Source organism: Mastigoproctus giganteus, chromosome 8, assembly GCF_048544385.1.
Source record: "Mastigoproctus giganteus isolate SK-2022 chromosome 8, ASM4854438v1, whole genome shotgun sequence".
Lineage (NCBI taxonomy): Eukaryota > Metazoa > Arthropoda > Arachnida > Uropygi > Thelyphonidae > Mastigoproctus > Mastigoproctus giganteus.
The window spans coordinates 135992264-136017937 of NC_143582.1; the positions used below are offsets into that span (position 1 = coordinate 135992264).

General features: G+C 36.4%; 1 protein-coding gene across 1 annotated transcript in view; it reads left to right on the forward strand.

The window, feature by feature from the left end:
• LOC150081840 (RING-type E3 ubiquitin-protein ligase PPIL2) overlaps window positions 1-25674 on the forward strand; it is a 353530-nt gene that overhangs the window by 196584 nt on the left and 131272 nt on the right. Inside the window, exons 11-12 of the mRNA XM_090379747.1 lie at window positions 6182-6333; window positions 16965-17021. Coding sequence (XP_090235873.1) covers window positions 6182-6333; window positions 16965-17021 — 209 coding nt within the window. The remainder of the gene's footprint in view (window positions 1-6181; window positions 6334-16964; window positions 17022-25674) is intronic.

Consider the following 25674-nt stretch of genomic DNA (forward strand, 5'->3'; position numbering starts at 1 on the left):
TGAGCTGAATCATGGGCATTTTGTGCTGATTTGCTGAGTGAAAAAATGTGCAATTTTTTGTGTTTGTGGTCTGGTTTATGTAGGGTTTATTTGAGGAGTCTGGTAACATTACTTTTCAAAGTAGTCCCCGTCAGAGTCAATACATCTTTGCCAATGATGCAGCAATGCATAGATTTCGGCTGTGAAGAAAATATTCTCCTGGGCCTCAAGGAATGTATCCACTGCAGTAATGATGTTGCTGTCAGTGGGAAAATGGATGTCACCCAAGTATTTTTTCAAATTAGGAAATAGGAGAAAATCCTGTGGTGCTACATTTGATGAATATGGAGAATGGTCCAAGCTTTCAAAGCTGCACCCATGCAGTGCAGACTTCTGAGTAGGCATGTTGTCCTGGTTAAACAAGTTTCCTTTACTAAGTTTTCCTCAGTAAAGGAGTTAGCATTAGTAGAGGCATTTGATGCAAGAAAGCAAGCTTATGCAGCATCAGCCAAAAAAATAAAAATTAAAAAAAAAATAATAAATAAATAAATAAAAAATAACCACTTCCACTTCACCCCTCTGTTCGTTCGAAATACCTGTCCAGCTGATACTTAAACTTATTTAGGCTATCAACTTCCACGACAAGGGATGGAAGTCTATTCCACCAACCAACCACCCGCTGGCTAAAGGCAAATTTCCTCACATCTATCCTACATCTATTCTTTCTCAATTGGAATTTATGCCCTCTCAGGTGATTATTCTGAGCAAGAGGAAGAATCCCATCAGCATTGAGCATGCTCAAACCATTCAAGGCTTTATACATCTCTATCAGATCACCTCGCCGGTGCCTAGTCTCCAGACACTGTAATTTGCAAAACTTAAGCCTTTCTTCGTAAGAGCACCCCTTTGTTCCATTCACTAATCTTGTTGCCCTTCTCTGTACTCGTTCCAGCATCTCTACATCCTTCTTGAAATGAGACCTCCAGACTGTATACAGTACTCTAGGTGTGGTCTGACCATTCCCTTATACAAGGGAATAATCACCTCCTTATCCCTGCTAGAAAAATTCCTATATATCATCGACAATACACCATGAGCTACTCTTGCAGCCTGTCTGCACTGTCAGAAAACTTCATATCCGCCTGCACAACTGCCCCCAGGTCCCTTTCATTCTCTACCACTGTCAGTGTGGTACCACAGAGTTGATACATTGCTCTGGGGTTGCTGTGTTCCATATGTAGTACTTTACATTTGTCAATGTTAAACTTCATTTGCCACCTCTCAGCCTATCTGCTCAACCTTTCCATATCCTGTTGAAGTAGCATAGTGTCCTTGACAACCCTGCCAACCTTCATATCGTCTGCAAACTTGGACATTAAGCTTGATATACCATCATCAATATCATTTATAAATACATAAAACAATAATGGACCCAATACTGAACCCTGAGGGACTCCACTAATAACATTAGTCCACGATGAGCAGTGCCCATTGATTACCACTCTCTGTCTTCTGCCACTCAGCCACCCATTTATCCATAGCAGCAATTTGCCTCCAATACCACACTGCTCCAATTTGTGCAGCAGTCTTCCATGTGCAAAACAGTATCAAAAGCCTTTCTAAGATCCAAGTATATAATATCAAAGTTATTCCCTGCATCCAGTTCTTTTGTGACTGCATCATAGTAGCCAATCAAATTGGTCCAGCAAGACTTCCCCTTAACAAAACCATGCTGTGTCTGAGCTATAACTGAAGTCTTGTCTAGATAATCCTGCAGTGCTTCTTTAACCAGTGCCTCCATTAATTTTCCAGGAACAGAAGTTAAACTAACAGGTCTATAATTAGTTGTGTCGCCCTTTGATCCTCCTTTGTGAATTGGGGTCACATTTGCACTTCTCAAGTCCATGGGTACTTCCCCTGAGTCAGGAAGCTCTCATAATTATGGCTAAGGGTTTCCTTACTTCCTTTGCTGCCTCCTTTAATATAACTGGATAGATCCCATCCACCCCAGGTGCCTTTCTTGTATTTATCTTCAACAATTTCTCCTCCACTTTAATCTCAGTTATTACAAGATTCTCTAGCTTACTGCCAGAGTTGAATATACCTCTGGCATTCCCCTTGCTGAATAACTCCTCATGTGTGAATGTCGATGCAAAATATTCATTCAGTTTGTTAGCTACCTAAGCAAGATCATCAACAGCTGACCCATCGATATCAAGTGGACCAATCTGATTCTTCCCCTTCCTTCTAGAGTTTACATAAGTAAAGAACTCTTTGCTGTTTTTCTTTGCATCCCTTGCCAAAGATTTCTCGTAATCTGCCTTCGCCTGCCTAACCTCCTTTGTAACTTGGTTACAGATCAACTTGTATCTATCATAGGCTTCTGTGTCACGTGTTAATTTGTATGTATCCCATGCATTTTTCTTCTCTGCCATATGTCTCATTAGTTCATCTGACATCCACTTAGGCCTAAACCGTGAACAATATTTCTTAGTTGGTATGTAAAGCCTAGTAGCTTTCAAGATAAGTTCTTTGAATTCTTCCCATTTTGAATTTGCTGTTGGTAACATCATCAGTTGGTCCTACTGTATAGAATTTAAATACTGTCTCAGTCCATCGTAGTCGCCTTTACAAAAGCAATAACCCTTCCCTTTACCCCTAATGGTAGTTACCTCTTTGAGTAAATCCCATTTCAGCACACTGTGATCACTGCCATCTAGTGGTTCATTTACCTGCAGATTCTTAATGCATGAAGAATCACTACTGATAATCAAATCAAGAGTATTACTCCCTCTATTTGCCTCCCGAACATACTGATATGAAAAAACAATCATCCAATAAATCCACAAAAGCCTTGCTAATGTGTGAGTGACCAGCCCCAAATTTCCAGTCAATATCTGGGAAATTAAAATCCCCCATTATAAGACTCTCTGATTTACTGTCCCACTCTATTTCCCCGTACAGTTTCTTATTATACTCATCAGAGTCATTAGGCCTATAGCACACTCCTACTCTCAATTTTGATCTCCCAATGCTTATGTCACACCAAACTGACTCGACACTGCACTGTCCAGCAATGTCGACTGGCTTCACTTCCTTGGATTTTATGTATTTCTTAACTAATAGCATAACCCCTCCTCCCTTACCACCCTGTCTATCCTTTCTGTAGACATTGTACTCCCCAAATTCCAGTTCTGCATTCCTTATATCTGTGTGACACCAAGTCTCTGAAATCTCCACAATATCTGCCTTGGATGTTTTGAGCAATACCTCAAATTCATCAAATTTATTTACTAAACTCATAGCATTGGTGTATTCGCAAGTATACATGCACCTGTTCTTTTTCTTAGCTACCCTAACACAACCTATGTGTTTATTTGTACCCCAATGATTCCCAGCAGTCTCTGAAATATCCTGCATCTTATTTTCCAGGCTGCGGCTCATTCCAATAGAAGCAGTGCAAGAATCACTTTCACCTCTGCCAGTGGCTACTGTTAATCTATTAGTCCTTGTATCCCCCCAATCTAGCAGTTTTCCGACCCACCTAACACTGCCTCGATAGCATCAGCAAACATTCTTGCGCCCTTTCTATTTAAGTGTATCCCATCCCTGTAGAAGCAGTCTCTCCTGTTAACAAGTACAGACCAGGTACAGAGTTCATGCAAATGCTTCACAAGGTCTGTTATAATATGTCCCTGTGACTGTCAGGCCTTTTCTCTGTCTGAAAGTGATGGTTCCACGTCTCATCCATGGTCACAAACTTCACTAGGAAATATTCTGGATCTGCTTACAAATGATGCAAATGTTCACTTGAATTGACAACTCTTGTGCATTTTTGATCTGCTTTCAACAACTTTGGGACCCATCATGGTTACCTTTTTCGCAGCAAGAATTAGTTCAAGGAACTAATCTTGGAGGCTTTACATACCAACTAAGAAATATTGTTCAAGGTTTAGGCCTAAATGGTTGTCAGATGAACTAATGAGACATGTGGCAGACAAGAAAAATGCATGGGATACATACAAATTAATGGGTGATATGGAAGCCTATGATAGATATAAGTTGGTCTGTAACCAAGTCACAAAGGAGATTAGGCAGGCAAAGGCAGACTACGAAAAATCCTTGGCAAAGGATGCAAAGAAAAACAGAAAGGAGTTCTTTACCTATTTAAACTCAAGAAGGAAAGGGATGAATCAGATTGGTCCGCTGGATATTGATGGTTCAACAGTTGAGAATCCTGCTCGGGTGGCTAACAATCTAAACGAGTATTTTGCACCTACGTTCACGCATGAGGAGTTATTCAGGAAGGAGAATGATGTAGGTAAAGTAAACATTGGCAGTCAGCTGGATGATTTTGTAATAACTGAGAGGAAAGTGGAGGAGAGATTGTTGAGGATAAACATAAAAAAGGCACCTGGGGTGGATGGGATCTATCCAGTTATATTAAAGGAGGCAGCAAAGGAAGTAAGCAAACCCCTAGCCATAATTATGAGAGCTTCTTTGGACTCAGGGGAGGTACCCATAGACTGGAGATGTGCAAATGTAACCCCAATTCACAAAGGAGGATCAAAGGCTGACACAAGTAATTATAGACCTGTGAGTTTAACTTCTGTTCCAGGTAAATTAATGGAGGCACTGGTTAAAGAAGCACTGCAGGATCATCTAGACAAGAATTCAGTTATAGCTCAAGACGCAGCATGGTTTTGTTAAGGGCAGGTCTTGCCTGACCAATTTGATTGGATACTATGATGTAGTCACAAAAGAACTGGATGCAGGGAATAACTTTGATATTATATATTTGGATCTTAGAAAGGCTTTTGATACTGTTTTGCACATGGAAGATTGCTGCACAAATTGGAGCAGTGTGGCATTGGAGGCAAATTGCTGCTATGGATAAGGGGATGGTTGAGTGGCAGAAGACAGAGAATGGTAATCAATGGACACTGCTCAATGTGGACTAATATTATTAGTGGAGTTCCTCAGGGTTCAGTGTTGGGTCTGCTGTTGTTTTCGGTGTTTATTAATGATATTGATGATGGGATATCAAGTTTAATGTCCAAGTTTGCAGATGATACAAAGGTTGGCAGGGTTGTTAAAGACACCACTGACGCTATGCTGCTGCAACAGGATCTGGAAAGGTTGAACAGATGGGCTGAGAGGTGGCAAATGAAGTTTAACATTGACAAATGTAAAGTACTACATATGGGAAACAGTAACCCCAGAGCAACGTATCAACTCTGCGGTACTACACTGACAGTGGTGGAGAATGAAAAGGACCTGGGGGTAATTGTGCAGGCAGATATGAAGTTCTCTGAGCAGTGCAGACGAGCTGCAAGAGTAGCTCACGGTGTCTTGCCAATGATATACAGGAATTTTTCTAGCAGGGATAAGGAGGTGATTATTCCCTTGTATAAGGCAATGGTTAGGCCACATCTTGAGTACTGTATACAGGTCTGGAGGCCTCATTTCAACAAGGATGTAGAGCTGCTGGAACGGGTACAGAGAAGGGCAACAAGATTAGTGAATGGAACAAAGGGTTGCTCTTACGAAGAAAGGCTTAAGTTTTGCAAATTACAGAGTCTGGAGACTAGGCACCGGCGAGGTGATCTGATAGAGGTGTATAAGGCTTTGAATGGTTTGAGCATGCTCAATGCCAATTGGATTCTTCATCTTGCTCAGAATAATCAGCTCAGAGGGCATTAATGCTAATATATTACTCACATTCAAGTGAGATGTCCAAGATACTGGCAATGAACAAGACTGTCACTTGTCAATCACTCATCAATAGATCATGGAAACTGTCATTAATACCCCACTTGCCCACTTCTTAACCAGAGAATAGGAAGGGGCATGCTCCCCCAATGTTGTAACCATATCCTCACGAAATGGCTTTGACCCCCCCCCCCCAATATTGGATGACTGCATATGGTGACTAATTTTGTTCATCTTTCATCATTCACACAACTTTCTTGACTTCCGAACCGGCAATTTGAAAAAAACAAGTTATTAAAAGCATGATGGGTTGCTATTTGAAGTGTTACATTAATTACAGAAAATTTTACCATTGAGTGTTTCTATTTATGATTCCATCTGTGCTTTAGTAATGATTTTTATTAATAGTAATTTTAATGTGCCTTTAGGAATTGATTATTTCTAAATCTCTGCTAAATATTTATTTATGTATTGTTTTGGCATCCTAAAGATTCAAGGAGGTGATCCTACAGCCACAGGAACTGGTGGTGAATCTGCCTGGGGAAAGACATTTAACGACGAATTTAGGCCAAATCTAAATCATCAAGGAAGGGGTATTTTAAGCATGGCAAATTCTGGACCTAATAGTAATAAGTCACAGTTGTGAGTTGTTTTTTTTAATATATATATATTATTCTTTAGTAATATGATAATTTATGTTGTATTTTACTTTTAATATACTTTTATAGTGGTTTTCCTTAAATTATTTCTAGATTTTTCTGTTGTCCCGGTAGCTGTTTTAGCAATGCCCGGGTACGAACAGAGTACATATTATTATTTTATCTTTCTATTGTGGTTTATTGTGTTTATTTTCTTAATTACGGGTGTTTTCTACTCATAGGTATTATGGTTAATACATTACTGGTCTTTAAGCTAGCCTAAACTCGGTTATCTTAAATGCCCAGGGCCTATTCATTTTTTATTTTTCAACTTGTTACGTATTGCTAAAGAAATTGTCATATTAATTATAGATGAAAAACTGTAGCAATACTACTTTATGACAAAATGATAAAATATTAAACATTTTTATACATTTTTATATATTTTTTTTATTTTTTATATAAACATTTTTATATATGTGTATTCTATCACGGTTGCTGTAGAAATTATGGGATATTAATTCGGTTCATAATAAATTTATAATAAATAATACCTATTTAACTAATAGCAATGGGAAAGGGACAAAAATGGGAATTTAAAAGAAACTTAGAATTCAGTATCGGACAAAATAGCAAAGCTGTGATAGATACAAACAGAAACGGGTAAGTAAGTAATGCATTACATCGAATGGACCGTCAATCCGCTCAAAGCCCCCGATGAAGTAGGGGATTGACGACCATGTGATGTAATACAAATATGTATAAAGATGTAATACAATAAATGTATAAAAATGTTTAATATTTTATCATTTTGTCATAAAGTAGTATTGCTACAGTTTTTCATCTATAATTAATATGACAATTTCTTTAGCAATACGTAACAAGTTGAAAAATAAAAAATGAATAGGCCCTGGGCATTTAAGATAACCGGGTTTAGGCTAGCTTAAAGACCAGTAATGTATTAACCATAATACCTATGAGTAGAAAACACCCGTAATTAAGAAAATAAACACAATAAACCACAATAGAAAGATAAAATAATATATATATATATATATATATATATATATATATATATTGTTTTTTTTAATTAAAAATTATTGTTATTATTCTGGAGTATTACCACAAATAAATTAATGAATAGTCCTTAAACTATATAGCAAGCAACCGAATTGCTGATACTCTTTACTTATTTCTGAATCCTTAAAATTGACTTTCCTGCTATACACTCTTAATTCTGTTAGTAGAAATGTGTTACTGAGCTTTACTCAACTTGACTGCATTCTTCACATCATTTAATCATTTTCTGTGTCAGATCTTAATTTTAAATTAATATAATTTTAAATTAATTAATTTAAATTTTCTGTGTCAGATATTAATTTTAAATTAATATTAAATTAAATTAATTTTAAATTAATGTTTTATTATGATATGGAATTAATATATATATATATATATATATATATATGATTTTAATATGATATGGTAGTAAATACAGTCAAAACTCTTTATAGCAACCCTCTTTTTAATGTCCCACATGTTATAACGTCCTATGTGGTTGGTCCCAGCCAATTTCTCTTTAACCTAATAGTGTTTTATGAACAATTGATATGATGCCTGTCCGATATAATGACTGTTTTCTCATTCCGGTGGAGAGTTATTATATAGAACTTTGACTATAATTGTATTTCAGTAATTTGAATGTTTTAAGTAGTTTACTAATATTTTAAATTGTTTCTAATTTTGCAAAAGGGTATCATCTGCTTATTTCCATAGCTATAGATTTTGTTTAAAAAGAGAGCACAACAGTTAAATCAAATTTACACTCTCCATTTAATTGTTAATTGGGGAAATATATAAGCTAGTTAAAAATTATACATACAGAAGGTTGTATGCCATTTAGAATATTTTAGTAGTATTTTCAAAAAATATTTCATTATTCACTTAATTACAGAGCTGTTAGAAACTGTTCATTTAAGAATAATTAATAGTTATTTTACACCCTAAATCTTGAGTTAAAACTGTGTTACTTAAAACAGTGATAAATAAACAAAGATTAGTAGAGGTGATTTAACTTGAAATTAACTTAAAATAAAAATGAAGTTGCTCTAATTCCTGGTAAGTACACTGCAGCAGTGCATTATGGCCTTAGTAGCCCTTTGCACCAACAAATCAAACCAACAACACTGACAGCAGTAATCCCATCCAAAGTTGAGAGTAGGATTCATCCAACTGCACCACATAGAACTTCATTACCAGAAAGTTAAAAAAATAAAGAGCTGAACATCATTTCAGTTATCTCCCAACAAAAAAAATGAAAAGAATTCATAAAGCATAGCAGATCTAGTCCCACTCCTCCATGTACTTCAAACCAAGAGAGTTTGACAGCCCTGGTCACCAGTGGGAATGGTTGGTGAGGGAACTCCTGTAGTCAGGATCACCTGGAATGAAGACCATTGGCAGGAATAGCTTTTTTTTTTTTTTTTTTTTTTTGGTTAACCTGCTCTTCCTCTCCCTTGGTGAGCAGCTCTGGACCCTGCTCAAACAACATAGAGTGGAGCAAAACTGATCCTGATGAGTTTGTCTTACGTAGACAGAATGTCGATGAATAAACTAGGTGATGCAGAGGAAGAAATAGATAAAGAAAGTTTAGTTGAAGAAGCAAAGGGATACAATTTAAAGATTAGTGATGTGAAGAATAATAAAATGTGTAACTAAAAAGGAAGGAAGGAGGAGAGAGGACACCTGTCAGGTGTACAGCAATTCCTACAACTTAATATGCCTTACAACTTAATGTGCCTTAATATGCCTTACAACTTAATGAGCAACTTACGTGCTCAACAACCTACCAGAGCTTTTGCTACACTTTAGGGTGCCACCAACACCAGGTTAAGAAAAAAAAAATTAAATCCTAGCTCTGATATTTGGGCACTATTCTCTAGAAAAATCTGATACTTAGAAAGAGTTTGTAAAAGATGGGTGTTTAATTAACCTGGCTGCCCTCTTTTGGACAGAGTCAAGAAGCTTTGGGGACACCATCCCAAATATGGAAACAATATTCCATGGTAAGGCAGATTTGAAATTGTACAGTATGAGAAGCTGTTTAGAAGAAAATAATTATTTCAATTAATTATGACTGAATTATTAAGTTAGCATTAGTAGAGGCATATAATGCAAGAAAGCAAGCTTATACAGCATCAACAAAAAAAAATTGACTTCCCATTTCACCCATCCATTTGCTCCAAAAGTTTGTCCAGTTCTTCCTTGAATTTATTTAAGTTATCAACTTCCACAATGACAGAAGTTTGTTTCAGTAATCAAATACCTGCTGGCTAAAGACAAATTTCCACACATCTCTTCTACAACTGACTTTCCTCAATTTGGGTTTATGCCCCCTCAGGTTCGTAATCTGAGTAAGAGGAAAAATCTCATCAGCATTGAACAGGCTCAATGCTGATGGGATTTTTTAGAGAATAGCTGATGATATTTTTTTTATGGACGAGTAAATAACCTGTTTACTCTTCTATAAATTTTCCCCCCATAAAAGTTCTAGTTATCTGTATACATTAAGTATACAAATAACTAGAAATTAGTAAGATGTTTTGGATGTTTGTCTGTTACTCAACAAGAAAATGTCAGATTGCAGATTGAACAGAATTTTTAATATGTATTCTGTTAGTCTGTGGGAAGGTATTAGAATTAGTTCTGATTACACACACACACACACACACACACACACACACACACACACACACACACACACACACACACACACACCTCTCTTGGATATGGTTGTTTGAGAAAGAAAAGTGGGATTGATACCTCATTTTCAGTGCATGTAAGCCCTTTAAGACCAATTATAAATAATTGTAATTGCACTCATCCCCCCCTCAAAAAAAGAGAACTGTTATACAAATTTCACTTTACAGCTATACATCACATGGTGAAGGTTTGGTAAACACTTCCTGAATACATCTAAGAAGCTTTTAACCCCTTGGTCCATTATGTGATAATCAAACTCACCTGAAATATATAATGCAATTATGTACATTACCTAACTTTTTTAAGGCATGTTGATATGGTGTAAAGCATGTACTGTTTTCACCAAATTTATCCACATGTAGTGACTCAAACTCAGCTTCCAGTGGACACACTTTGATGCAATTTTATATTTGGAATGCTCAAAAATTCTTTTAAAAATATATTTCGAGTCATCCAAAATTCAATAAAATCAGATTCAGTAGAAATTTCACTGTTTCAAATTTTCATTGCTCTGTAAGGAAAAGCCAGATTGATACCAAGTTTTCAGAATATATCCTTTTATCTGTAAGTGCCTTAATAAAATCTAAAAATGCGATACCACTATGCACTAGTGATATCACATTTTTGTATTTCACCTTTCCATTATGTGTTCATTGGGGGGGGGTCGCTTTTGTTGTTTTCGGTTTGTTGGGCAGCTTTCCTTCGGAAGTAAAATAAGAGTTTTAAGTGAAAAAAGGCCGAATTTATTAAGTCATATATTGCTCTTAGCTGCTTGTCACCATGACACTGTTAAAAGCAGCTTCCCTCTTGTTGGAATTAGTGTTTTTTTTTTTTTTTTTTTTGGCTGATGATGCTTTTTTTTTTTTTTTTTTGGCTGATGATGCTTTTTTTTTTTTTTTTAATCATTTGCCACTACTGCTACTATTAATTACTCACTACACCCTTAAATCCCCTTTGTCAATTGGGGATATATTTGCACATTTCCAGTCCATAAGCAACTCCTCTGAATCCAGGATACTCTCAACTGTTACTAAAGATGTTCCGACCTCTTTTGCTACCCGCTTTTTAATATAATTTGATACATCCTGATTGCATGAGATGCCTTGTTTACAATTAGTTTTAAAAATTCCACTTCCACTTTCCTCTCAACTATCACATAAAATCATTTATCTCCTTGTGGTTCGATGTACTTCTGATATTTTATATCCACCTGTATAAAATACCACACGAGTAAAAGTAAATGCAAAATATCTGCTCTTTGTCAGTAATCTGAGCAAGATCATCAACAAATTTTGCCATTTATATAGCAGACCAATGTGATTCATCCCTTTCTCTAGTTTTTTCATAAATAATTCTGCTATATTTCTTTGCATTCTTTTACGGAGACTTGTAATCTGCCTTGGCTTAACCCGCTTTGTGGTTGGATTGCAGACTGGCTTATATCTAATGAATTTTTGTAGTTATCTCTTGATAATTTATGAGCATCCCATGCATTTTTTCTCTGCCACTACCAATCAGTTTATCTGACATTGATTTATGTCTAAATCCTGAACAGATTATCTTAGTTTGTATTAAAAACCAAGTAGCTTGTACAATTCATGTTAGAATTGTACCAGCTACTTGTACAATTCTGACTTGTACTCGGGCCTGTAGAACCATCTCAAATGATGCCTTGCAAGTTGTTGCATGCAAAGAACCTATTGATTTAGTAATTGCCAAGAAATCTTTAAAGTATGCCACTAAGAAAAACTTATGTATTGAAATTATGGCTGTGAAGCCTTGTATAGATATGACAAGACAGTACAAATGTATAGTAGATTAGGTTTAAAGGAGGGGGAAAAAGAGGTTACAAGTTGAATTATGTGACATATTTCAACGAAGGTGGGATGGTTCTGAGTTGGGCTGTGTCACTCACGAGTTTATTCCTGGAGTTGACACAGTTAATAAGATGAAGTTACATCATTGGCCTAGTCTTGGCATGTTTGTGACCATGCCAGTGACGGGGCATGGGCTTAGAAAAAATTAGTTAAGCTTGGAGTAGTCTAATGAATTATGTAGATGTGGGTACACTGTGAGGATATGGAGCACATGAAATATTGTCCAAGGTATGATTATATAAGAAGAGCATTTGTAGGAAGGCTTGGCATGGACTAATATATATTGCCTTCCTGGACTTCGCAAGTGCCGTTTGCTTGAGAAAGAAGGGAGGGTAATTGTAAATATGTATATATGTAAATAGTGAGTTTATATTTTAGAAGTTTGAGTTTTTAAATTTTACAGTTTTATGACATATATAAAAAGTATAAAATTTTAAGTATACAAAAATACAAAATTTTAAAATATACAAAAATATAAAATTTTATAAAGTTGAAAGTTTTTTTTTTTTAAAACAAATTGTCTCAATGAGTTGAAAATGCATCGAGTTCATGATGATTTTGAGATTCAAATGCTTTAAGTTAAAAGGTTAGAAAAAGAGAGTTAAAGTTTAGATAATAGAGATCCAACTCCACGGGGCAGAGGCGGTAACTTGCCTTCCTACATATGATTTTTCAAATGGGAGGGTGCAGTTAAGGATTGAAAAGTAATATTTTCCACTTCCAGAGCAATAAAGCACGGATGAGCTTTGGCTCTTGCAGTGCAGTACTGGTGTGCTTGTAGATAATGAAAAAAAAAATGCCTTTCTTACATTTAATTTCAGCAATTTCACTTTCCTCAAATTATTACAAAATTATTTAGCTCCCTGGTAGAGTTTTATAAACTTTCTGGTATCCACTCCTCTAAAACATTCCTCATGCATGAATGTAGGGGCAAAATACTTATTCAGATTGTCAGTAACCTGAGCAGGATCATCTAACATAGTGACATAGTATTTAGGGTCAGGTGCCACCGGTGGATTTCCCACATCTGCACTATATCTACTCTGTGATGGAATGCAGAACTACTGCAGAGCCAGAAAAAAGTGTAATGTCTGGTTTATGTAGTATTGTGCTATGTTCTGTTGTTATGTCCCTGGCTGCTTGGCCACAGGGCCCCTAGTAGGACCCTATGTTGCCTGCCACAACCACTGGGAGTTGAGCCAGGCTGCCCACAATACTTATACTCTGGCTGGGCTCTGCCAGGGTCATTTCAGCTTCCTGACAGAGGCCATAAAAAAAAAAAAAGAAAGTTTTTGTTGAAGAGAGCATATGGGGGGAGTAAGAAGAAGTCAGAAGGTGAGGAACAGTAGTTAGAGTGGACCAATAGGGAAGGCAGTCCACTCAAAGTTGGGCAAAGGTAGGGGATGGAGAAGGGGGTTGAAAGTCACAGGAGCAGGTGCTCCTGTGTGAGTGCCTCTCTCTCTCTCTCTCTCTCTCTCTCTCTCTCTGAGTATCCTGCATTCTGAGGAGTGCTAGCACGAATCCTACCCTTATCGGGTTAGCAGGGCAAACTTGCCTTTGAAATCCTGCACCCAGGATGCTTGCATTATCCTACCCTGGGTGGGGTTCGCAGGGGTGGCGGCACATTATTCTGTTTTGTCCTGAGTTCTGCAACAAGTCTAGCTCTTCTAGAACTGAATACAGCATGGGCATAGTGTGTTAAGGCTAGGTATGTGGCCTCTTCTTGTAGTAAAGTTTATTCCTGATTATGGGGGTTTCTTTGTATTTCTTTGAAGAATTGAAGTCTGGCATCATCGTAAGTGAGACATTCATACATAAAGTGTTTCCGGGATGGAAACACTTTAGCCTTGCAACCTACAGCCTTGCAACTATCTGGCATAGACTTAATCAACTTCTGGATATACGGTTGCCCAATTTCGTGGTATTACACCCTTACAATGCTCTCCTGCAGCTGTATCTTACTTGTTGGCTTCTTCTAAGCAATTTTAGATGACATTATATACCAGCAATTTTCAACAGGGTTCAAATCTGCACTGTTGTCAGGCCAGTCCAACACTATAAAGCCAGCATTTCTGAGGTATGACTGCACCTTAAGGGAGAAAAACGAGGGAAGACATTGGTGTAAGTATGTTTTAATTCTTGTGAGACAAGACAAACTCATCATTAAATCTAAATAGCATAAAAACTTACCAATTTTGCTGTGTGCCAAGGTGCTGAGTCCTGTATCAACATGGGAGTGTAAAAAATTCACATTGATGCTCATGTTGTAGCCCAACATGAGCATCAATGTGAATTTGCCAGCTAATTTTCAACTATATATTTTTGTAGTCTGGATCCTTTTTGTTCCCTAATGAGTTCGCAACAACAAACTTTCAAAACTAATGCATTCCTGTTTTTCTCTTTTATTCATAGTTCCCTCAAAATCACGGTCCCTCATCAATTTGCAAATTTGAGGTCCAACAAAATTGCATTATGTTTTAGCTTCTGTTGGATTATCGATGGGAATTTAGTACAAAGGTAGTTGAAGCAGGAACCTTCCTGAGTAAAGTTTTTCAGAAACTGTTTCATCAAACCAGTTTAATATGCAAGGCTGGAAGGAGGACAATTTTGTAATATTCCAGTGGTTTATGAACTGTGTTCTTCGATCCAGGCAACAAACTGCCCCTGTTTGGCCAGACCTTGGCATCCCAGTGCTTACTCCTTGCTCGACTGACCCACTCACACAAAAAGCAAGGCATTTTTGTGTAGCCAGGTTGCTGTCCAAGTAACATGCCTATTACTTTTAAAGTCAGCAGAGATCAACCAACCATGTATCTCAAACTTAATATTTGTCAAAAATTTCTTCAAGCTCATGTTTCCTTCAAATGCACAGCATGAGCTACTGGAATTGACCCATATTTATTTCCATTGTGGGGCAACACACATTTGACACTCCCCTTTGATGAGTCAATAAAAGGTCTCTGCTGTGTAGGATTGTAACTAATTCCTAAATAGTTCATTAAATCATTATATTACTGCAAAAAACCACAGAATTGTCGTCAGAAAAGTAGCGAATTAGTTCTCGTTCTGTGTGTGTACCACAAGAAAAATATCCTGTGTGCTAAAAGATTTTTTGACTTCAATCTGGAACCAAAGACTTCTACAGATTTTTTTGGTAAATTTAAATCTCTTAACAGATCATTGAGTTTGTGCTGTGAAAACAGTTGTGGACTGGACTCAATGTCGCTAGGTGCTTTGACTTTAGTTTCATCTACAGAAGCTTCACTTTCAGCACTCTCTGCTACTACATTCTCCAATATAAGTAGAGTGCATAGAATTGGCAGGTTATCTCCATATAGGACTGGTCTAATGGCAGGTGGAATATTAGAATACACAATGCATTGTAACCTGCATTGTGCTTCTTACTCTGCTTTGTAACCCTCTACATTAAGTAAGCAAAAGTAACAGTCATCACATGGTGGTTTTTAGATTCCCACCAAATCATGGAAATTGCAAATGCCATAGCCTTCTTTTTACCATTTTTCCACAATCTCAATGCTTCAACATAAAGCAAACTTTATGTGCAGCCCATTGTTTATCTTGGTCACAGAGTTTCACTCCAAAATAAGCACAGTACACATTATTTTTACAAATTCTGTAATATCTTCTCTTTGCTTGAGGACAATATAACTTCCACAAATATAACAAAATAAGTTTGGATTGTTTGCGTGAAGACATTTTATCACTTTTCAGCACAGGTGAAAAGTAAGAACTCAAAAATCTCAAAAATAAACTGCACTCACACTGATAACCCCTGCTGTGTGGAGCTCACAAGGTTGGGAAGCAAATGACTGAAATCAGTGTTGCCAGTACGTGAAGATTTAGTTTAAAAATTCTCAGCATTTACTCCTCACTTAATACATTCAATAATACTCATGATATCAAATTAAGTGATTTGTGAAAAAAACGTATGTGATAGAAAGAAGCAAATAACATTTTTGAAATCAGCGTAAAAAACTGAGTTAAAGACAGCTATTAGTTTACAAACATCAAAAACCATACAGAGTGGTGTAATCACTGCTGATAATCAGATCATGGTGGTATAGAAAACAATCATCCAGTAAATCCACAAACGTCCTGTTAGCTTTTGGGTGACCAACCCACAAGTTCCAGTCAATATCTGAAAAGTTAAAATCCATTTTCAACATTTCAGTGGCCACCCATGTCAACTACTTGCACAGATTTAGATTTTATGTGCTTCTTAACTAAGAGCACACCTTCCTCCCCTCCAAATCTGTCTGTCCTTTTTGAACATCATTTCTGTCACCTGAGACCATACCTTAACTACTGAATGGAACTGGCCTGCCTTCCTGTGGTGTGGACGAGTACCCAGAAGCAGCTTTCTAGGAGGTTGCTGCTTCTAGGTAGCCGAGTGGCCAGAACATCATAAGAACATAACCCACAGAACACACACACACACACACAGATCGCTCCCTTTTTGCAGAGTCTATTGCATCTTCACAGAGGAAACAAGGGGTATTTGAACAAATGTTCTAGCTGCTGCTCTACCTATACACATACATGGCCATGTCCTTTCTGCACTCATTGTACACCTCATATTCAAATTCTGCATCCCTTATATCTGAATGACACCACACTCTGAAATTCCAACAATATCTGCATTTGATGCCTTGACCAGTACTTCAAATTCATCAAATTTATTTACATGCAAGTATACCCGAGTACATTATTCACATGCATACATTCACTAATAGAGGCCATCTATTAAGAGATCATTACATTTTGAAATTGCTGCCATTGAGAGTTCTAGATAAATAGTCAATGATTCTTGTTTTCTTTTCTTTTTTTTTTTATTCCATTTGTATGAAGTGATATTGGGAGCCAAAAGCTTCCCAAGTAATTGATGTGAAAGACCTAATTATACTTATTTCTGTTTTAAGATTTTTTCATACTAGGTTGTCGAGATTTTAACTGATATATTTGTATCATTTTGCAGCTTCATAACCTATCGATCATGTCGACACTTGGACAATAAGCACACTGTGTATGGAAGGTCAGTATATGTTACTTTTTCACATTTGATTATGGCTAAACCATAGAATGTTATTGTTTATATTTTACAATAGCTGAAACAATATATATGGTATAAACAGAATTAAATTATTAAAATTACTGTTAATATAAACAACTCTACTTCAACATAAAATTTCTCCAAACTATTTTGATCCTGATTCCCAGAAATGCTTTGGCCTTTTTTTGTTATTTAACATAGTGTTGAAATATTTGTATATCAAATTTTAGAACTGTTCACCGGTGACATTTTTGCAAATTAAGTTTTTTATTTGTATGGAATCAGCTATTGTAATCAGTGGTATCATCTTAAATAGAGATTAATAAATATCATTAACCCTGATGTTCTCCCTTCATTGGCAACAAACTTACACTCCTTCAGCTCTTAGTGACCCAGTGTATCTAAGTTGAAAAATAAACACAAACAAAAAGTGTGATTTTCTTTCTTATATATATTGAACACCACAGAGCTGTCGTGTTCAATACATTCTATGTTGATTTCAATATTTGTAAAAGAATAAGAGAAGTTTACCTCATTATGATACGTAGAAAACTTCCATATGATACTCTCCAAAATTAAAATGAATATAACATTACAGAAAAAATAAATTGAACACAATTAAAACTCAATTGAACACAATTAAAAATGATTGAACGCAATTAAATATTAATTAAAAGAATTTAATATCAATTTTGCAAAACGATTTTCCTTGCTAAAACTGACAACGATTTTCAGCCATATGTTGTGATCACAGGAATGAAAATTATGGAATATGTGTGAGCATGAATCTTAAATAGGAATTATTTGTCTTCGCACATGTGCGTAAAAGACCATGAGATTAGATATGGATGGTAAACATTAACAGAATTCTCATGTAATTTAATTTCGATAGTTTCTGCAATTAATAGTTTTGTATAATTACGTTAGACACTAAATATTTTGGCCTCATTAAATAAAAATGTATGTTTTTCATTAACGGCATTAAAGGCTAATTCTGATGTTGCTGAATGAGAAGCACGAACTGAGGCCACATGTTGTTTAACACAAAAATTCAGAGGGAACCGCATGTATCTTAGATAAGACGAGTCACACTCACCGCAAGAAATGTCATATACCAGGACATTTATTTGTGTTGTGAACGAGAAGGACTGAGTGATTGTTTAGTATAGTGTGTAATTTCCGTATTGGTCAGGCCACAATTTTAAATTCAGTATCTTTAAAGAATCTGTTAAGTTGTTTGTGCCACTGTTCAACATATGGGACAGAAATAAAGTATTTTTTGATGCTACTATTGTTGGTTTGTATCCTGATTTGGTTTATTGTAGCAAAGGGGTAACCCCTGTTTAAGAATCTGCTGGTTGATATCTGTATTTCTGAGCCCAAAGCAGATTCTGTCCTTGAATATTTATAGGCATTGAGAAATTGATTAAAGATTATAGACCTTTTGTAGGAGAACAGGTGATAGCCGTTATAATGCAGAAACATACCGGTGTTTGTTGGTTTACGATAGATGTTATATTGGATTTTAAACGAGTCTCCGAGTAAGCATGAAATTTAGAAAATTTAATGACTTAGTATCCATATTTATCCTTTCCAATGTAAAATTGAGTTTAGGATGAATATTATTAATAAACGAATGTAAAATGTTTCGGATAGTGCTACTATCCGAGACATTTTTATCTAAATACCTCCCATAGTATGTGATACGGGGTAGAAAAGGTGTCAAATGTATACGCTCAATCATTGAGAGATAGACCTCCAATATTAAGCCGCTTAGACTTAAGCCCATTGGCAAACCAAAAATTTGTTTGTATACTTTGTCTCAAAAGGTGATATAGTTGGCTTCGTATAATTAATCAGTATAGAGTTATTATTGAACATATCCTAGAGCATATCTAATGCGTATTCAACATTTACATTCATATATAACAAAGTAACATCCAGTGAGAATAAATTATCATTATCACTACGATACGTTATTAAATAACGTATCGTAGTTTTTTATCCCAAATTGTATCGCCTGTCTAAAGGGTTTTATAATACCATATACGTGTGTAGTCAAGGATGAGAATGCCAAGTTTCTGTAGGAAACAATGGGCCGAATGGGAAATCCAGTCTTATGCAATTTTACCTTACCAAAAAGTGCAGGAATGTTGTATGTTCTGGCCTTCAATTCCTTTAACTGAGCCATAGTAATGTAGTCATTTTTTCGATACATGGTTAACGTCTTATTGTACTGATTAACCAAATTGGTAATTAGTGCTGGGTCTACTTCAAGGTAAGAGAGGTATCTGATTCAATTGAATCTGACTTATTTATATAATTAGGTTTTTGAGTATTACAACTATATCTCCTTTATCTGCTCTCTGAATAATAATGTCTTTATTTTCCCAAAGTTCACATAAAGCTGAACTGTCTTGTCTATTCAATTTAGGAAGTCACAAATTGAATAGACAAGACAGTTCAGCTTTATGTAGTTGACCAAGTGGTGTTATTCACCACTTGGTTAATTAACCAAATTAACCAAGTTATTCACCACAAGTTAACCAAGTGGTGTTATTCACCACTTGGTTAACTTGTTGAATAAACAAATCTTTTTGGTGGGACATTACAAAGTCCAAATTCAACATCAATTACACATTGTTTGATACAAGTTCAGTGACGACCGCCCCACATGCATACATACAATGTGCTAATGCAGAATGCTTCAGCTAGTTCGCAAACATCCCCCCTCGCCCAATGCGCAACGAACCTACACATCAACAGGTTACAAATCTTTCTTCGTGTACACTATGACAGGACCAGATTTCACTTTTATCCGAAGGATTGAATTATAATTTACCCCTTCACAAGCTACCCAAAAAAACAATGCTTAATTGATATTGAATTTGGACTTAAGTGTCCAACGTAATAATACAAACTATTAATTGCAGAAACTGCCGAAATTAAATTATGTGAGAATTCTCTTAATGTTTGCCATCCATATGTAATCTCCAATTCGTGGTCTTGTATGCACATGTGCAAAGAGACAAATAGTCCCTATTTAAGATTCATGCTCACACATTCTGTAATTTTCATTCCTGTGATCTCAACATACAGTCAGAAAGCGTTGTCAGTTTTAGGAAGGAAAATCGTTTTGAAAAATTGACATTAAATTCTTTTAATTAATATTTAATTGTGTTCAATTGATTTTTTAATTGTTTTAAATTGATTTTTTACTGTAATGTAATATTTAATTTGTTCATTGTGTGCCATTTTTTCATTGACAGTGAAAGGAAGTTACTGGTGACCTGCCCAATTGTTCTAGAAATACTCTTCTGTGCAAAATATTTTTGTTTCAGTCTGAATTTATTTCTGTTTATAAAACATATGCATTGTAAGCACTGGCATCAAGTATATTATAAAATACAATGATCTACCAGTGATTTTGTTTTCATTTTACCTATCTACATTATCATCATTTGATCAAGCATATCATCTGCTCCTTTTGTGGAATTTTAATCAAAAATTATACATGGTTTTTTGTCATTCCTATTGCTAACTATTTTATCATAGTGCAGTGTTGCTTGTGAGAATAGTATTTCTCTCTTTTTTTTTTTTTTTTTTGTTAAGGAACATATGGCATAATGGTGATATTCTTTGTAAAATAAGAGTTGGAACTATACTTCATTTGTTGTTAATCACATGGGGAGGGGATTTCCCAGTTTATTTCTTCTAACTGTTCCTAGCATAGTAAAATTTCTTTAGAGGATTATCTGTTCTACCTTTATGTGAAGTGAAAAAAAATTATTGCATAACATTCTGTCCTCTCAGTACACATGGAATCTAAAACTACTTTTTCTTTGGGTTTTTTTTTTTTTTTTTTTTGCAGGTTCCTCACCTGGCACCTTTCCTCTATATATTTCAATTTTCAGGGCATATGTGTTTATGCTGCCACATCGAGTCCATATTTTAATGCAATTTTTTTTTTTTCTATCACAGAGTCATATTTTAATGCCATATTTTTCAGAATTGCTAGAAATATATTGCTTGAAAGGATAGCATCCTCCAAAACCAACCAGTTGAACCCTCGATGTGGTCATCTATATGTGATGAGGGCACTATGACTTTGCTGGTTCTCCAGATTAGCATCACTAGGGTCTAATGCCCACACCTGCTCTTGAATACCTTTACTACTGGCATATTGTTGTTATTATTATTATTATTAGCCATATGATGCAAGGGAGCCTGAAGCTTATGCTGCACTAGCAAAAAAAAAATTCCCGAGTTACCCTGAGTGAGTGAGAGAGAGAGAGAGAGTAAGTCAAAAGTAGAAAGGAATCATCAAGAAAGAGAAGAATGATGATATGACAAAGCCAAGAACATTAAGAGGAAAGATGGAGATACAGTAACTAACAGACAATGTTTGAGTATAGTACTAGGTAAATGGGGCTCCATGGTGGGTGGAGAGCCTTAAAGATGCTGAATTTTATTACTCTACTCCTATGAGTAATTTAAATCTTTCTTCCTCCTCTGGGACCTCTAATCGGTCCCTACTTAAACAAGAAACTGAGTCAAACAAAACATGTAATAATAAACATCGAACAGATGCTGTACCACCTGCTGTACACCATATTTTCTCATTATATATTCAACAAGGCAAAAGGAAATTGATAAAATGCCACCCTACTTTATACAGAAGGGGCTACAAGGGTTTCCCGAGTCCCCAAAATCAGTAAAACAGTTTAGATTAGGGAACATCCCACTGCAGCAGCCTCCCTACTCCCCAGACCTTGTACCATCTGACTTTAGGCTGTTCCCTAAACTGAAAATGGTGCTTTTAGGTTGTCATTTCACTACAGTGGATGATATTGAAGAAAAATCCAAAGTGGCTCTACGTGCACTGGAAAAACACAATTTTAAAGAATATTTCAAAGCTTGGGAAAATGATGGAGCACATGTGTGCACATGCAGAAGGAAGGTACTTTGAAGGTGATTTGAAGTGAATAGCCCAGCTATTCACTCAAACTTTTATAATAAATTCTGAGGACTTTTTGAATGTACCTCATATATGACTGAAATTCTTACTGTGAAAGCATGAAGTAACCCATCTCACTCAATTTGGAATATGCTGTTTGATCCTGAGTGAATTATAAATTTGATTGAAAACCTAATGAAAGTAAATCAATTGGGATTGATATAAGATACCACCTGGAAAAATGGGAAATAGATCTAGACTGTATTTTGCCACTGCTACACAAACACATCATGATGTTTGTGTTGTTAGTATATATAAACTAATTTGTGTTATTATTAAGTACATATTCATTCGGCCAATTACATTTGCTCCTTCACTCATTCCTATTGACTATAACACTTGTTCACTCTTTTGCTCTCATACTGGGTCACTCTTAATTTGGATTTATGCCCATTTGTGACAATATTTGTGACATAAGCGCTGCAAAAGCAAAAATAAGAGTAGGAGTGTTATAGGCCTAATGACTTGAATGAGTACAATGAACAATTGTACAGAGAAAGAGTGGGCTAGTAAATCGGAATGTCTTATAATGGGGGATTTTAACTTCCCAGATATTGACTGGAACTTGTGGATTGGTCACTCACACACTAATCAGACTTTTGTGGATTTATTGGATGATTGTTTTTTACCGCAGCATGTTCGAAAGGCAACCAGAGAAAGTAATACTCTTGATCTGGTTATCAGCAGTGATCATTCATGTATTAGGAATTTGCAGATAAAAGAACCACTAGGTGGCAGTGATCACAGTGTACTGACGTGGGATTTACTTAAAGATTTAATTACCATCAGGGGTAAAGGAAAGGGTTTTTGCTTCTGTAAAGGCGAGTACAGTGGTCTCCGACAGTTTTTAAATTCTGTACAGTGGGATCAACTGACGCTGTTACCAACAGTAAATTCTAAGTGGGAAGCATTCAAGGAATTAATCGTGGAAGCTACTAAAAGTTTCATACCTATTAAGAAATATTGTTCAAGGTTTAGGCCTAAATGGTTGTCAAATGAACTAATGAGACTCGTAACAGAGAAGAAAAATGCATGGGATGCATATAAATTATCAAGCGACTCAGAAGCCTGTGGCAGATATAAGTTAATCTGTAATCAGGTCACAAAGGAGGTTCGGCAGGCGAAGGCAGATTACGAGAAATCCTTGGAAAAAGATGCTAAAAAAAACAGCAAGGATTTCTTTACTTATATAAACTCTAAAAGGAAGGGGATGAATCAGATTGGTCCACTTGACATCGATGGTTCGACTGTTGATGATCCTGCTCAGATAGCAAACAAACTGAATGAGTATTTTGCATCTACATTCATACGTGAGGAATTATTAAGGTTTGAAAATGACAGAAGGTTATCAAATTGCATTAGCATTAGTAGAGGCATATGATGCAAGAAAGCAAGCTTATTCAGCATCAGCCAAAAAAAAAAAACACCACTCCCATTTCACCCCTCCGTTCGTTCGAAATACCTGTCCAGTTGAGCCTTAAATTTGTTTAGGCTATCAACTTCAACAATAAGTGACGGAAGTCGGTTCCACCAACCAACCACCCGCTGGCCAAAGGCAAATTTCCGCACATCTATCCGACATCCGTCCTTCCTCAATTTGAATTTATGCCCTCTGAGCTGATTATTCTGAGCAAGATGAAGAATCCCATTGGCATTGAGCATGCTCAAACCATTCAAAGCCTTATAAACCTCTATCAGATCACCTCGCCGGTGCCTAGTCTTCAGACTCTGTACTTTGCAAAACTTAAGCCTTTCTTCGTAAGAGCAATTCTTTGTTCCATTCACTAATCTTGTTGCCCTTCTCTGTACCCGTTCCAGCAGCTCTACATCCTTCTTGAAATGAGGCCTCCAGACCTGTATACAGTACTCAAGATGTGGCCTAACCATTGCCTTATACAAGGGAATAATAATCTCCTTATCATCTGCAAACTTGGACATTAAACTTGATATCCCATCATCAATATCATTCATAAACACCGAAAACAACAACGGACCCAACACTGAACCCTGAGGAACTCCACTAATAACATTAGTCCACGTTGAGCAGTGTCCATTGATTATCACTCTCTGTCTTCTGCCACTCAACCATCCCCTTATCCATAGCAGCAATTTGCCTCCAATGCCACACTGCTCCAATTTGTGCAGCAGTCTTCCATGTGCAACAGTATCAAAAGCCTTTCTAAGATCCAAATATATAATATCAAAGTTATTCCCTGCATCCAGTTCTTTTGTGACTACATCATAGTATCCAATCAAATTGGTCAGGCAAGACCTGCCCTTAACAAAACCATGCTGCGTCTTGAGCTATAACTGAATTCTTGTCTAGATGATCCTGCAGTGCTTCTTTAACCAGTGCCTCCATTAATTTACCTGGAACAGAAGTTAAACTCACAGGTCTATAATTACTTGTGTCAGCCTTTGATCCTCCTTTGTGAATTGGGGTTACATTTGCACATCTCCAGTCTATGGGTACCTCCCCTGAGTCCAAAGAAGCTCTCATAATTATGGCTAGTGGTTTGCTTACTTCCTTTGCTGCCTCCTTTAATATAACTGGATAGATCCCATCCACCCCAGGTGCCTTTTTTATGTTTATCTTCAACAATCTCTCCTCCACTTTCCTCTCAGTTATTACAAAATCATCCAGCTGACTGCCAGTGTTTACTTTACCTACATCATTCTCCTTCCTGAATAACTCCTCGTGCGTGAATGTAGATGCAAAATACTCATTTAGATTGTTAGCCACCTGAGCAGGATCCTCAACTGTTGAACCATCAATATCCAGTGGACCAATCTGATTCATCCCTTTCCTTCTTGAGTTTAAATAGGTAAAGAACTCTTTTCTGTTTTTCTTTGCATCCTTTGCTAAGGATTTTTCGTAGTCTGCCTTTGCCTGCCTAATCTCCTTTGTGACTTGGTTACAGACCAACTTATATCTATCATAGGCTTCCATGTCACCCATTAATTTGTATGTATCCCATGCATTTTTCTTGTCTGCCACATGTCTCATTATTTCATCTGACAACCATTTAGGCCTAAACCTTGAACAATATTTCTGAGTTGGTATGTAAAGCCTGGTAGCCTCCAAGATTAGTTCCTTGAATGCTTCCCATTTTGAGTTTGCTGTTGGTAACATCATCAGTTGGTCCAACTGTATAGAATTTAAATATTGTCTCAGACCATCATAGTCACAAAAACCCTTCCCTTTACCTCTGATGGTAGTTACCTCCTTGAGTAAATTCCACTTCAACACACTGTGATCACTGCCGCCTAGTGGTTCATTTATCTGCAGATTCTTAATGCATGAAGAATCACTACTGATAATCAGATCAAGAGTATTGCTCCCTCTTGTTGACTCACGAACATGCTGATGTAGAAAACAATCATCCAATAAATCTACAAAAGCCTTGCTAGTGTGCGAGTGACCAATCCACAAATTCCAGTCAATATCTGGGAAATTAAAATCCCCCATTATAAGACTCTCTGATTTACTGGCCCACTTTATTTCCCTGTACAATATCTTATTATACTCATCAGAGTCATTACTCCTACTCTCAATTTTGATTTCCCTATGCTTATGTCACACCAAACTGACTCGACACTGCCCTGTCCATCGATGTC